The sequence below is a fragment of the Neomonachus schauinslandi genome, chromosome 10 (assembly GCF_002201575.2).
Source record: "Neomonachus schauinslandi chromosome 10, ASM220157v2, whole genome shotgun sequence".
Classification (NCBI taxonomy): Eukaryota; Metazoa; Chordata; class Mammalia; order Carnivora; family Phocidae; genus Neomonachus; species Neomonachus schauinslandi.
The window spans coordinates 50821598-50837408 of NC_058412.1; the positions used below are offsets into that span (position 1 = coordinate 50821598).

The window sequence follows — 15811 nt, forward strand, 5'->3', positions numbered from 1 at the left end:
CTCTTGTCTGGGGGGGTAAGCAGATGAGGAATTTTTATGGGTAAGTTTTATATTCTTCTTCAGTATCTTTAAAATTTTACAAAATGGTCATGACCTCCTTTTTAACTGACCAATGAAAGCTATTTCAAAATAGAAGCTGCTGGAGCACAGTCCACCATGGCACAGAACCTGGTACAGCCACTGATGTTATCCGCAGGACTGAATGATCCTCTCTATACCAGTCAGCGGCGTATCCCCCCAGCCAAGGTGTAGAGAATCCGAAATGTCTGTAAGCCCATTTTTCAAATTGGCCATAGCCCTTCTTCACGGAAAATGGGCTGCGATGGCCTTATAATTAATATGCCCTTTTCTGAACTCTCAAAACTAGGGATGTAAGACAGGTAGGGGTGCGTCAGGGGAGAGCACGGTGGGGGGGAACTTACCTTCTATTTCTCCTCCAGGGGCAGAGATTTTTGACATACTCAGGTGGGTGGTGGCCACGATGTCATTGTGGGTGAGGCGGTCCCTAGAATAAGGGGGCAAAGGGGGCCTGAACACAGGAGAAGGACTGCAGGCCACAGCCCACTCAGGGAGGAGAGGACCTCAGTTATACATCTTTAGGGGTGCCAGTCTTCACACTGGGTATGTTACTGAGGGAAGAAGAGACTGGAAAGAAAGCATTGCCCAAGACTCCTCTGGAGGGAACTCGTCCATCTGGCCAACCACCAGCAACCCATCAGCCAACCAACACTGGGCTGCCAGCCTGGATGTCTGGGGAGACATCGGCAGGTTGAAAGGAAAGAGGCCAGAGGCAGGAGGCCGGGTGAGAGAACAGGAGGCTGCTCAGAGAGCCAGACTCCCAGACCCACACAGAGCCAAGTTCCAGAACCTCAAGAAATATCCAGACCAGGAGAAAACCAGGCAACCGGGAAGAAACTATGTCTAAGGCCACAGTCTTAAATTAGCTTATATTAGCTAATGCACAATTGTGCCTTGTATCTGACTTTATATGAGACGAAGCACTTGTAACCTCCTTTATCTCAAGGGACCCTCTCAGGAGCCTTGAGGAATGGCTACTTTTATTAACCTCTCCATTCCACAGATGAGCAAGTTTAGGCTCAGAAATGGAAGGTCCTTGCCCAAGGCAGAGCCAGAACTGAAACTCTGGGGTCCTGACTCCTGGTCCAGTGCTCCTGCCATGGCACATGCTGTTCCTGTATACGACACGGGGGCCTGTCCCTGTCAGGCTTCCCAGGAGGAAGGCTTCTCCCCTCCCCAACCAGCATAGGGGACTGTGGGTAGGAGTTCAAGCAGCCCGACTGTCACGGATGAGCCCATTAGCCAACAGTGTCCCACGCAGCCCCTCCCTCCGAGTCAATAATACAGAGAACAGCTGGCATTTATTGAGCACCTACTGAAAGCCAAGCGATGTGCTAAGATCATCACATGAATTAGCTCTAAGCCTCCCTCGGCCCTATGAGGCAGGTACTACCATTAGCCTCATTTCAGATGATGAGATGGCAAAACCAGGGTTTGAGTCAGCTACGCCTGACATGGGAAACAGGGCTTCAGTCGCTGCTTCCTGTCAGGCTAGTGCAAGAGTTCTCAATCCAGCGATTTCGACCCCCAGGGACTTTTGGCAATGTCTGGAGACAGTTTTGAATGGGGGTGGGGGGCAGTTGAGAGACGCCACGGTTGCTGCTAAACATCCTACAATGCACAGGACAGTCTCCCCCAGCAAAAAATTCTCTGGCCCAAAATATCATAGGGCTAAGCTGAGAAATGCTGGACTGGGCCAGACCCATCTCCTGCCTTGAAATTTCCCCAGCTCCATCTTCCTCGGAGCCCTGTAGGCTCTCTGTCCCTCCTGTGAGTACCTTGGTCACAGGCATGCTTCGGGCGACAACACACCCAAGCCCCATTGTGAAAGACACACTTGGGCAAGGTTGCTTTGTTTTCCTCTTCAATCCTATACCCATCAGATGCCTGATCTTTGCCGCTTCCTCCCTTCCTCTCTGTACTTCCCAGGGAGGTGATTAAGCTCTGATTTTAAAGTGTTTCATCGGGGCAGGGACTAACTAGGAAGAGTGCATTGTCAGCAGAGATTTTCATCCATTTTCCTGATGAATGATGTTAAGAAGCTCTGGAAAATAAAAATTTCCTGAAACACTCAACAGTGAGCTCATCAACACCAGATAACTGGCAGCTGACGGCACTGGGAAGCTACTACCTTCACGACCCACCCCCGGAAAAGAGTGGCACTTGGAGAAGAATGGGACTTCTCACCTCTGGTCTCATCTGAACCCTGCGAGAAAGGCAAGAAAAAGGGAGGAGAGAGATTCTGTTTTCATGAGGGTGGGAGTAGCTTTTTGGGTTTCTGTTTCTTAACAAAAAAGCAAATATTAAAGAATCGAAGGGAAGATTAAGTTACAGGGAAAAGGCCATGTGGACCATATCATATTTCCAGGATTCAGGTAATAACAAAAGTTTATCTGAGTTTTCTGGGGGAGTGGGGGGAAGCACTTTTCTGGATGGGCACTTGCAGCAGCAGAACGCTTTTTTGGCCAAGAGTTGGGTTTTGGGGCTTGGGGTTGCTTTTGGAAAATACAGCAAGTCTGAAAATAGACTCACAATAAAAATGCCACTTCAACCCAAACCAGAGAGGCAACCACCAGATTCCGTAATGTGTTCGGATTGTACAGTATGCTCATGCCTTTGACACAGCTCACACGGCCCCGGGCAAGGCCCAGCCGCCACACGCAAGGCAACCACCCCCGTGTGCACGTGAGCACCCAGGAGTCCACACGCACGGACACAGACTCGCCGACAGCCAATCAGCCCCCATCCACACGGCACACTCAGGGGTACACACACCCCGAGAGCTGAGATGCAGAGGGGGTTCTGGGGACGCAGGCTCTCCCCAGCCCACTGGCCCACGGAACATACCTGCGGTCAGGGCCCTAGAGGCCTCTCCCTCCTGGCCCTCCTGGCTGCAGCTTTCCTCTCTAATTCCCACAATCTGTTTTCTCTCGGCCTGGGGAGCTGGCGCACACTTTAATGGCTCTGTGGCCTGGGGGTTTTCCCTGGTCTCTCATTACCCTCCTGGCTGGGGGTGCCATGGCCAGAGACCAAAGGAGAACACGCTGGGAACCGCAAGGCCAAGACTTTTTGGGGGCAGAGAAAGGACAACTCTCTTTTTGGAAAGCCTGATGTATGGAAGGTCCTAGAGCTCATGCGTGGGAGCCCTAACAGCCCTCCAGGTGTGAGAGAGATCACACACCTTAACGTAGTGGGAAGCGGACAGCCCAGTGGTGAAGAGCACAGGCTCTGGGAGCAGCAGGCTTGAGTTCGATCCTGGCCTCAGCTGCTTCCCAGTTGTCCCTTCAGACAGATCACTCCCTCAACTATAAAGTAGCCAGGAGTCGAGCTGAGGATCACATGACATCATGCATGTGAAATACTTGCTGGGCACGGGGCCTGGCACACAGTAGGTGCTCAGCAAGTGTTAGAGCACTTTTCTAAGATGTCCATGTGGCTCTTGCCCTCACCTGTTCCAAGCCTGCAGTGGTCCCACACCATTTCATGCTAGCAACACAAGGGGTGGGCGGTGGGGGGGGGGGGGGTCACAGCCCATTCTCCCAGAAGCTCTACTCCTTCCAGCTTCTTTGCCTTTGCTTATGATCCTCTCCTCACTGGAGTGGCCTCACCCTGGACTTATCAAAACCCCACCTCCTCCAGGAAGCCTTCCTGGCACCCCCCGCCCTAAGGTATCTCAGGTACCCAGCTGGAGGCCCTCCTGTGCCTTGGAGCAGGGCTGTGAGTAAGCTTCCCAAGAACGGCCCACGCCCTCTCCTTTTCTGGCCTCCCAGCAGAGGATACTCCCTCACCTGAAACACTCTCCCACTACATGCTCTGAACTGAGGATAACTGAAGAACCCAGTGACCCCTGAAGATAGCCGCCTCCAAAGACTCCAAGACTCAGCACTCACCAGTCCATGACGCGAATCCTCATTTTTTCACACATGGAGGGAAACTGAAGAGGGAAGAGAGACATGTTGGGGTAGGGTCTTTTCAAAGAAGGGGAAGCCCAGGAAATGGGCAGGATGCTGGGGAGGCTAGGAGCCCAGGGCCTCCTGGAATGGGCCCGAGGGGGCAAGGCTCACCATGGCAGGCAGCGTGATGCTCTGGTTCCACTGAGGGTTGGCTGTCTTCTCCAGGATCTTGCTGCAGAGCTAGAAGACACAAGGGACAGGTGGACAGGAGGGGACTATGGACTCCCTTGGGGACAACCTCACCAGCTGGAGGCTGTTCTCTGCCATGTTGGCCACCCTTCAGGCTGGGCAGAAGAGCCTGGGGGCCTTGAAGGCTCAGACACAGGGGATTGCAGAGACAAAGCTCAATGGTAAATCAGACCCAGAGCTGGAGGGTATGGGGTGGGGTAGCAAGGGAGTGTGGGGGGGGGGGGGGTGGGGGGGGATAGACTGCCTGAATTCCACAGCCCTTCTACGCTTATCTCCTACCTCTGGCTGGAAATCCTCCCCCCTCACCTCCCATATGGACATGACTTTAGTGTGGGGGCCCTGAGTCCAGACTGGCTTTCCCAGGGGTCCTACAGCCTGAGGCACTAACCTCTACCAGTCAGCCCAGACCACCTGCCCCTTTGGAAGACTGTGAGCCCTAGGAGATTAGAGGTGGGGGGAGGAGAAAGGGAAATGGTAGCGGGAGGGCCAGGGCTTGGGGGCCAGCCACCAGCATCTGAGAATGAGAGGAGAATTCAGTGAATATACAAACCCCATAAACCACAGTCTGCCTCAGATCAGCCCTGCTCTTAAGACTGGGCTTTCCACAATCAAGAAACCCAGCAGAGGTGGAAACTAGATCTAAACCAGTGGCTTGTGTGCCCTACCTATGCTTGGAACCATGCCCCTTAGCCAGCTCCAGGGCATCGTGTACCCTCACAGGAACAGCAGGTAAAGACTCTATTTCAGATTCATAGATGGTAGGTTTGCACGTCCTGCAGCCTTTTTCAGAGCATGTACTATGAGTCCTGCATTGTGCTCAGCATTTACGTGCATTATCTCATTTAATGAGCATCTGATCAGGGGCTTCAGTTACTCCATCAAATGAGGTTGCAGCCTCCATGAGGGGCCAGGACTTTGTCTCCATCCCTGGTCCACCCAATGCCAGCCCCTGTCCCCACCCTTCACCTCCCTGTGAGAAGAGCCCAGGCAAAGGCTGGGGGCAAGGAAGGATGCCAGGATTTGCTCCTTGTGCCAGCAAAGAAAGGAGTAAGGACAGAAGAGAGGGACAATGGGCAGAGAGTGAATGAAAATCCAAAGGGTTGAAGGCACATAAAAAGATGCTCAACCTCCCTCATAAGAAAAGAAACACAAATAAAATGAAGATACCATTTCTCACCCATCAGATTCATAAAATTCTCTAAAATCTGACAGCCCTCTGCTGGCAAGACTAGGGCGAAACTGCATGCTCATATTTTGCTGGTGGGAGAAAAAAATAGCTCGACCCTCCAGACGGCAACTGGCCACTATCTCTCCAAATTGCAAATGCAAAAACCCTTTGACCCACCAGTTCCACCTCTAGACATTTATCCTACAGAAATACTCTCATCTGTGCAGAATGACATGTAACAAGGTCATTCACTGCAGCGTGGCTTGAACTATCAAGGATATGGAACAACCCACGTGTCCACCAATGGAGGACAGATTGAATAAATGATGGTCCAGCCACACAGTGCAGCTCTAAAAAGAATGAGGACTGCTCTAGGATAGGAAACAGTTTCCAAGTTATATTATTAATTGAAAAAGGTAAGTCCTGGGGATGTAATGTACACATGATGACTATATGGTAGAGTATGTATGGTATATTTGGAAGCTGTTAAGACAGTAGCTCCTAGGAGTTCTCATCACAAGGAAAAAACATTTTTTCTTCCTTTTTTTATCTATATGAGATGATCAATGTTAACTAAACTTATAATCATTTTGCAATCTGTAAGTCAAGTCATCATGCTGTACCTCAAAAATTTATTTCAAAGGCTGCTCAATAACCTATGAAAATATGGGCCTATAAAAACGGTTTATCAGACTGAAGAGGTACAGTTGATTCTTGATGGTAGTTACACATTCTATAAATCACCAAGAACACTGAATTCCTGAATATTAACCATTGCTCTGGGGGGATTTCAGGTTTAGGTTCCTACCAGCCTCTGTCACAACATTTTCATCAACTAATCAATACATAACATTGTGTCATGTGTGTTTCTATTCAAGGATATCTTATTTAATATATACTGTTGATTCATTAACACTGAACTCTCGGTTAGCAGCACTATAACTCATGCCTGAATGAAGCTTATCTAACATATCTTCTCCTAAGGCACATCCCCAGCCTTTTTGCACACAGAAACACCAGACAGCCCTTTGGCACACTCTAGGGGGGCATTTTGAACAGCAATATCACATAAAAAGCACCAAAATGTGACGAACATGACACCAGGTAGACCAAGAAAAGGACGCTTCTTTACAGGATGACAACTGGAACAAAAAGGCAGACTCATGCTGTTCCAACTCAGTGGCAACGTGTGTCAGTCATTCCGCACAGTCCGCAAATCATCATGAAAGCCCCATGGGCATTAATTTTAGGATTACAAATAAATTTTAGCGAGTAGGTGAATTTGCAAATATGGAATCCACGAATAATGAAAACCAACTTAATCTGAATCTAATTTTTTTTCCAGTAGGGGAGAAGGGAGGGTTGGGAATGGAAGCAGTAGAGAGAAAAACATACTACTAAGAAATACACACAAATGTTAACGGTTATCTCCAGAGTGATGTGGGGTACAGAAATATGGTTAGTTTTTTTTAATTTTCCTTGATTTTCTTTTTTTCTATTTTTTTATAATTAATAGGTTTCCTTCTTGCATTCAGAAAGAAAGTTGTTTCAAAGTCTCTCACCCTGCTCCCCAAGTACCTCTCCTTTCCTTCTCACCAAGGTGGGTGGGTGGGTGTGTGTTTAATCAGGTATGGTTCACATCTTGGATAATAGTGCCACCAAGTGTCCATGGAAGGAAGTGCAATGAGGGCCAGGCTAGTGTGGATGGGAACACAGAGGACAAAACCCCAGGACTCCAGATTAGGTTATAATGAGAAAAAGTGACACGCGGGCGGGCTGAGGGAGAGGGACAGGCAGAATGAGATAGGCAGTAAGGGTAGCTGGAGGAGAGAGAGGGTGACACAAAGATCCAGGGACCATCAGGGAAGTCCAACAGGCTGAAGCTTTCAGAAGGGAAAGTAGGGGGGTGTAGCTTCTTGCAGAAGCCCAGTCACCAATCAGCTTTATATAATCCTTTGCTTTGGCCAGGTCCCCTAACTCCATCACCTTCCACAGACATTTTGACCTACCTAAAAAAAACCCTGGGGCCAGCCAAGGGCATCTCAGAACAGAAGACCTTGGGAGATCAAGGTGCCTTCAAGGACCCAGGAGCAGCCAGGAGCGCTGGAGCTCTGAGACTCGGCTTCCAGAAAAGCCATTAAATTTGAAGGCAGGTCCGTGTTGGTTCTCCCCACCATCAAAACACCCTACCATTTTGGGGAATGTGAAACAAAAAATGAAAACAATCTTGAGACATGACTTTCCCTACCTGTCAAATTGGGAAATTAATCCCACTCTTGGGAAGAAGTGTCCCATAAGCCTGTCCAGCCACACCTTCCCATGTCCTTCTTGCCTTCATTCCTTCTGTTACAATCCCTCCTGAGGCTAGATATGGGGCACCAGACCCCAAGTCCAAGCCCAAACTAACACTGCACTTGGGTAAGGACCTCACATGTGGGTGAGGACCTGCACTTGAGTGAGGACCCACAGTGAGCATTTACACCTCAATGTGAGAGAGTTTAAGATCCAAGTTACCTCTACCACATACATTTTCACTGAGACCCTGCGTTAGGCTTGGGAGGGAGGAGCCAGCTTGAAGGGGCTCCCAATGGCCAACGTCAGGCCAGTTCATACATCCAACACAGTAATGACTGATTTTTAACACAAGAAATTAATAAAAAGTATTGAGTTCCATAGTAATAGTCAAAGGCACTAAGGGAGAGGAAAGCTCTTCTTTCCAGAAAAACACCAACTTATGAAGAGAGAAGGAATGATAATGAGAAAATCACCACTTTGCAACCCCAAGTAAATGACTTATTCAGGAAAGGAGGTCAATGGCTGCATAGATCATTAGGTAAGAAGTTGCTGATATACACACAGTGTATATAACAGGATATACACACAGTGCCAAGATATCGCCCACAGATGACTTGCAAAGTACAAAAGGGAGCATGTAGTTTGACAAGAGAGAGATCTGGAGACACCATCTTAAGCAAATGATCAGATAGTCATCACCAGTGATGGGACAATCTCACTCTGTTTCCTGTTGTGATGCAATATGGCGCACACAACATCACCTACGACACATTCTTGCTGAAATACTGAATCTGAAGGGAATCTAGTCTCGAGAACTAATTTCCAGTTTATAAGAAATGCAGGGGCCAGAGAAGCAAGGTAAACAACACCAGAAGGAAACAATCCAACAAATCCAGAACGTGGACAAATGGTCTGGGCTCTTCAAAAGTCAAGGGGTGAGAACAATTGTTGGGGTGGGTGGGAAAGGTCAGGAGGGGCTGTTACAGAAGAGACTAAAGAGGCATAAGGACCAAATGCACAGCATGAATTCTAGTTGGGTCTTAGATCAGCACAAAATTAAGCCATCTCCAAAGGACATTTTGGGGATAATCAGAGAAAATTTATATGAGCCAGAATCTGCTAATATTAGGGAATGACTGTTAATCTCATAGATGTGATAATGTTACTGTAGTTACAAAGAATTTTCTTCTTCTTGGGATCTGTGCTGAAGCCTTTAGGAATAAAGTCTGCAACTAGGTTTCAAATGATTCAGGCAGGAAAAAAAAAGTATCTATATATAGAAAATAAATGCAATAAAACGTTAGCAGTTGCACTTCATCTAAGTGGAGGTCATTCCAGTGGGTGGGGTGTTCATTGAAAAACTCCTCTAACTTTTCTTGATATTTTAAAATATTCAAAATGAAGAGTCATAAAAAATGTCTATTATCTATACATAGGGGGAAAACTGGAAAGAATGGCACCAAAAAACAAACTTGGTATGATGCATTATGGGTAATTTTATTTACTTTTTTCTGTAATTTTCAAAATGGATTAGTAAACATGTGCATCAGTAATAAAAGACGCAAAAAAAAAAACAAAAGGTGGGGAGTGAGTCTGGGCATCAGAGAGGACACCCCGCTCTCCCTCACCCCACCCCACCCCCACCTCAGGGCCTGCCTCTGTTGGTGGGATGGGCTGGTAGACGCCCCTCCTTTTCAAAATGAATCTAAGAAAAGATTAACTGAAAGGAAAATTGCAAAGTGCTATATGAATGGGAACCCACACCACCTCCATCACACCCTCAGCTTTTAGTGTTTACTGCAAATTTTTAAAACTTCTCTCCAATTGTCCTGTAACACCTGTGGGGGAGCGAAGGGGAAGCCGGCCTGGGGCGCCCACCCTCCAGCCACCCAGCTCAGGTTCTCAGCCCTTCTGCCCTGACCAGTTCCAATTTTCCTGTCAACCTCCAAGCCATCTGACTCAACTCTCCCAGCCCTGGTTCTGTGGCAGGTGGCGCTCTCCGCAAGGTTGGCACAACCTCAGAGGGCCCTGATCCCACCTTTGGCAACTCCCTGCGGTCAGACACATCTCAGAGGCACCCCCCGGGGGGGTTCTGGGAGCGGCGGGAAGAGGGGGAGGCAGTCTGCGCCCACCTGATCTGTCATTTTCCCACCATTTCCACCACAGTCTCTGCTTTGAGGTTATGGACTAACTAAGACGGGGTTCTTGCCCACAAGTCGGAGAAACAGATGCTAACAAGTACCGGAATGGAATGGAAAACCGGCTAAAAGAGGGCCTAGGGCACGGTGGAGCGCCAAGAACTGCACTAGTGCCTCAGACCCGCGGGGGTAGGCAAGCCAGACGCCGAAAGATGCTGGACTTTTCGGGGAGGGGGCAGGAAGGGCACAGGCACGGGCAAAGGCTGGAGGGGTGACCGCGAAGGGAAAGAAGAGGCAGGGCAGACGAGAGGACACAAGGCCGCCCTGTGAGCTGTGCAGTTTGTACGCACACAGGGGTGCGGGGAGGGAGCCCCCGCGGCTGAAACCCCGCCCAACCCAGCGCTCCAAGCCGGGGCTGCAGAGCTGCGTGTTCCCGGCAGGGGGCGCCATTTTCTCACTCGCACAAATTCTGTAAGAGCTGACTTCGGCCGGATTATGCGGTTTGAACTTCATTGTACAGAGTTGTTTTAGGCTAATTATTCTGGGGCCTTTTATGGGGACAACCCAAAGAAGAGAATGAACCCAAGGCTGCTGTGAGGTCTTGGGAAGAGATGACAGTGGGCGGAGGGGAGGGGAGGGCCTTGAGACATGTTTGAAATCAAAAGCAGGGGTGGCATGTTTGATGTAAGGAGGTCAAAAGAGTGGGAAGAATCGAGGCAGGCCCACGTTTTCTGCCTTTGACTGTGGCACCTGGTTAGGATGGAGGCTCCTGGAAGTGGGGCAGGTGGGGCAGATGAGTCTTCTACAGGACCCAAGGGACAGCAGACAGAGATGTGCGGAGGCGGGGGGGCGGGGAGGTCTGGGGCTGAAGGGGGTTCGGAGTGAAACAGCTGTGGGAGTCCTCTGCGGAGAGGTAAGGCTAAAGCCTGAAGCCAAGGAGAGCCTGTTGGGCAGGCAGAGGAGGCTGGGGAGGGCCTGCCTGCCTGGGGGGCTGGAGGGAGGGGGCCCACAGAAGCCACAGCAACAGCCCTCCCTCTGGGCAGAAAGGCGGGCTGCAAGGAAGAGAGGTATGAGTCATCCCCAGGGCTCCCACGGAGTGGACTTTATCCACTCAATTCCTGCCACAACTTTTTAAAAATAATCATTATGTTTCTATCACTTTTTTAAAGTTTCCCTATCTTTATGCCTTCACATCTGGTTTTCACGCTAGTGCTTAATTTTCCCCCAAACACTCTTCTTTCTATCCACTGTCTGTCCTCACCTATGTGTCTGTCCCAGATACCCCAAGCACATCCGAAGAGCCAGGCCTGGGTGAGTGTCTCACCATGCGTCCCCCAATCAGGCCCCACCCCAGGTGCACCTTCTGATAGGCCGCACCAAGGGCTGCCTGTGTGCGCCTCACATTGTCCTTTACTCCGCTCAGCACCCATCCACGGGGACACCCAGCAGTCACCCTCCCGAGAGAATCCTCCTGCTTCCTTACTCCTTACCATTTTCCCCGCAAAGCTGACTTCCATGAAGGGATCCACCAAGTTCTTCTTGTTACTGTCAAAGCCAAAGATCTGCTTCACATTGTCCATCACGGCATCATCCACTAGGGAGAACACGCTGGTCAGTGCTTACCTGCTGTCCAACCTCCAAAACCTCACTTTCCACCTACCTGTCTCCAGAGAGTCTTAGGACTCCCTGAGAGAGACGTTGTGGCATCCCCTCAGCCTGGGGACTCCCAGAACAGAGCCCCTGAGGGCATGCCCTGCTCCTTTACCCTGCCCAAACAGCTTTGTTCACTGACCCCTGCTCTCAATGGGTTTCCGAACAGATCCACCAGATGACTGATGGATTGATGGATTTGATTAGCAATCTACATCACTAAGGGCAGTTAACAATCCAGAAAAGAACTGGAAGGTGTTATAATAATATCCCATTATTGATGCCTATTTGACATTTCCTTTATGTCCATTAGCACAGTGATTGACCTGATGTGAACCAATAAGTCAATTCTGGTTTGTTTGGGGTTTTGTTGTTTTTTTTCTACAAAAAATATATATATTAGGATTAGATATTTGGAAATCGAGGAAAAAAAAAACAATAGTCCAATATATCCCAGATGTATAATATTAGAGTAAAAAATATTATGATATAAATTTTGATTTGGCTTTTAAATATGATTTTACAATTCTTTCGTGTTGCATTTAAGGTGGCATTTTACATAAATGTAAAATATATAGGTTTGGGGACACCTGGCTGGCTCAGTCAGTAGGGCACATGACTCATAGAGCTTACTTAAAAAAATTAAAAAAAATAATAATAATATATATATATGTAGGATGCCAGTTACAGTTAGTACATTCATTAAAATCCCAAGATAAGTCAAAAATAAAATGAGAAACTTTGAGGAAAAAGTATATATATATATTTTTAAATATTCTATTTTTAAGCAATCTCCACACCCAACATGGGACTCGAACTCACAACCCTAAGATCAAGAGTCACATGCTCTACTGACTATAAGCCAGCCAGGTGCCCTGAGAAAAAAATTTTTTTATTAACATATAATGTATTATTTGTTTCAGGGACCCAGGTCTGTGATTCATCAGTCTTACACAATTCACAGCGCTCACCATAGTACATACCCTCCCCAATGTCCATCACCCAGCCACCCCATCCCTCCCACCCCCCTCCACTTGTTTTGTTTTGTTTTGTTTTGTTTTAATTTTTAGGGGCAGCTGGATGACTCAGTTAAACGTCTGCCTTTGGCTCAGGTCATGATCCCAGAGTCCTGGGATCCAGCCCTGCATTGGGCTTCCTGTCCAGCAGGGAGCCTGCTTCTCCCTCTCCCAGTCCCCCTGTTTGTGCTCTCTCTCTCTGTCAAATGAATAAATAAAATCTTTTTTTAAAAAAAGAATTTTTGTCTATGCTGCTCCAAATGAATATCTTACTGAATTAGTCATATTATGTATAAATGTATATACAGATAGATGGATATGTGCATATGTGTATTCATGGCATGTATAGATATCTATGTGTATATGAATGAGAGGAGGGAACAGTTACAGGTTATATACCAGCTGCTGTCTACATAAATACAAAGATAACAACAATTAGCAAATATTTATTCCTATTTACCCACCTATTTCATTTATATTTAAACAAGATTGTAGAGAATTAAATATCAAGCACATTCACCTTGAACAAAGCAAACATTTCTATTTCCCCAGCCCCCTATGGGAGCTCACCAGCCTCCCTTCTGCATAGTTTCAACCAATAAATGAAGAATGTTATTAAGCATGTATTTTAATGTGCATTTAATAACCATTACTTTCTCAAGAGTTTTCCACCATGATTTGGGTACAATTAAGCTTGTACAGAAGGAAGGTATTTCTTTTGAGTCATTAGTCAAAGGGGTGAGCAAAACCTCAAATAATTAGCCTTATGCAAAACTTATAAACAGGGACCTAAGTTGCAAACGCTCTCACTTACTCTGCTATGAACAGAAACACTTGATTAAGCTGATACATGCTTCAAAACAGGGGCTCAGCCTTTAAAAACGTGTATGAGCCCTACTCCAAACCCAGTCAAATGTGAAACACTGGAGGAGGGGCCCCAGCATCTGTACACCTTTAAAGGTCCCCAGGTGGTTCTAATGTGCAGACTGGATTGAGACCCACGGCTCTAAAATATTCAGCATAATTCCACCAGCATTTACTGAACCCACAGGATGGGGCCAGTGCAGGGCCAGTCACTGGGAGAAACCAGGCAGGGGCCACCCTGTCTCTCTTGGGAAAATGAGGACATAGCTACAGCAAGAGTGACCCACTGCCCCAGTTGGTCAGGGACGGAGGGGTCTCCCAGGATGGGGGTGCTTGTGGTGCTGAAACCGGGACAGTCCCAGGCAAACTGGCATGATGGCTCACCAAGCGGATGGATGTTTTTCATCTGTGGAGACACTGAGCCCTTCCACCATCTAGTGACTTCTTCCCCAGCCCAGCGGCCCCGCTCCCAAGCTCAATCTTGGGCCTCCAACCCAGGGAGGACACCAGACTCACTCTGAGGTAGGTCCTCAGCTCTGAAGACCTTCAGGCAGAAGTGGGCTCCCCGAAGTGCCACTCCAGTTGGCCTGAGCAGATTGTTTTCAATGTCCTCCTTGTCTTCAGAGGGGTCCTTTCTCTCCAGCTACAATGCAACCAAATATGATGCCTTAAAGAGTTCGTTAGCACAATATCTTCTCTTCTTCAACCAACACCCCTTAAATGGTGCATTTTGAAGAAAGGTAGGTCTTGCCCTGCTGCTTACTAACATGCGACCTCAGGCAGGTTCCTCTCCCTGAGACTCTGCTTCCTGACCTGGACAGTAGAATGAGTAACACCAACCTTGCAGACTTCTGGGCAAATCAACTTCAATAATGTACAAATGCATATGGTGGGCATTCAAGAATCCTGATCTCCTCCCTGCTCCCCCCATTAACAGGAGTGCAGAAGTGACATGTCTTCAATAACATGTGTTCATTCACTCAACAAGTATTCAGTGTCAGTGAGTGACGACTGGGTTGTGCTAAAGGGGGAGGGATGCAGCAGTGAACAAGGTAGACAGACGTCCTGCCCCCACAGAGCTCACTGTCTCACAGCGAAAGCCCAGCTTTAAGCAAGCTCCTATTCTGCCATTCCACTGACTGGAATACAGACCCGAAGGTAGTTACGGCAACAACCATCTTGAACCATGAGATGGAAGCCGCATGAAGACAGAGGGGCGAAGACCAGGAGCCTAGGTCTCTGGTCATTGTGGGAGCACCGTGCGGGCTCTGGACTGCCTCCCCAGGGATTTATGAGGGAGAGAAACATACTTCTATCCTCCTTAACGCTTATTATTCAGGGCATCTTTGTTATAGCAGCTGAACCTATATCTTAATTCACACAGGGGCCCAGGGGAGATGTGAGGGGAGCGCGACCTCGGGCTCTGATCTTGGGATGGGAGCGAGAAGCATGCTCTGAGGTGGTCATGCCAACAAGACTGACCAACCTGGTCAGTCAGTGGACTGACAGATGTGGGACTGAAGGATGAGGAATGAAATTAGGCCTCTTGCTTGGGAGACTGAGCAGATGACAGTGTCATTTCCTAAGATGTCACCTGCCACAAGATGGGAGCAGCTGTGAGGAGTGGGCAGCAGATGATCCTAGGTTTTCATATGTTAAGTTAGAGGGGCCTAAGGGATATGTTAATGTGGCTTTATTACAAAGCAACTGAAACTGAGTGTCTGGAGCCCTGATAATCCAAGCTGGAGATGAGCAATTTAGGAGTCTCAGGTGGACAGAGATGGCCTCCTCGAAAGTGAGGGTCAAGGACGCAGCACAGAGGCAAACAAGGGAATTTTATTGAGCCACTGAATTTGAAGGATCCATATTTTTTTAAAAAAAAAGAATCAGGAGACTCACCAATGCTAAGGGAGAAGAGAGTTTGAAATAAGCCATGGGCTCTGGAATCAAAGGCTGTGGAGGAACAGAGAAGATTGAGAGGAGAGAAGAGCCCCTGGAAGTTGGCAATGATGACCCTCCAGCACATGGTTTCAGGGAAGGAAGGTGGCAGGAATCCTCGTGAAGAGGAGGAGGAATGAGCAGCCAGTAGAGGAGTAGAGAAGGGCAACCCAATGTGCTCCCTGATGAAGCTGGTCATGCCTGGAAGCAAGCTGCAAGCAGCTTGGAGAAGATGGGTGGGGAGAAATGAGTGAAGTGGGTGAGGGTATTTGAAGGTAGGGAAATCTTGAGCCTGGTACAGATCGAAGGGCAGAAGAGAAGACACCAGGAAGAGCAGGGAGAACAAGATGGCGGAGGACGGGAGCACAAGGCAAAGGAGGCAGGAAGATGGGGAAGGGAGGGAAGACAGATGAAGTCAGGAATGAGGACCAAAGGAGCTTCAGGAGCTCACATCGTTCACCATTGTGCAGCTCTGCCTCTCTCAGAAGGTGGAGGTTGAGGCTTAGGAAAGACAGCAAAGTC

At 48.3% G+C, this 15811-nt stretch overlaps 1 protein-coding gene across 14 annotated transcripts in view; it reads right to left on the minus strand.

The window, feature by feature from the left end:
• The window catches only part of DYSF (dysferlin), a 203115-nt gene that overhangs the window by 129945 nt on the left and 57359 nt on the right, over nucleotides 1-15811 (minus strand). For all 14 annotated transcript variants that reach the window (XM_021699074.1, XM_021699070.1, XM_021699072.1 and 11 more), the window contains 5 exons: nucleotides 13868-13994; nucleotides 11312-11415; nucleotides 4143-4211; nucleotides 3969-4012; nucleotides 423-505 (listed from right to left, as the gene is read on the minus strand). In XM_021699074.1, the coding sequence (XP_021554749.1) occupies nucleotides 423-505; nucleotides 3969-4012; nucleotides 4143-4211; nucleotides 11312-11415; nucleotides 13868-13994 (427 nt within the window). The remainder of the gene's footprint in view (nucleotides 1-422; nucleotides 506-3968; nucleotides 4013-4142; nucleotides 4212-11311; nucleotides 11416-13867; nucleotides 13995-15811) is intronic.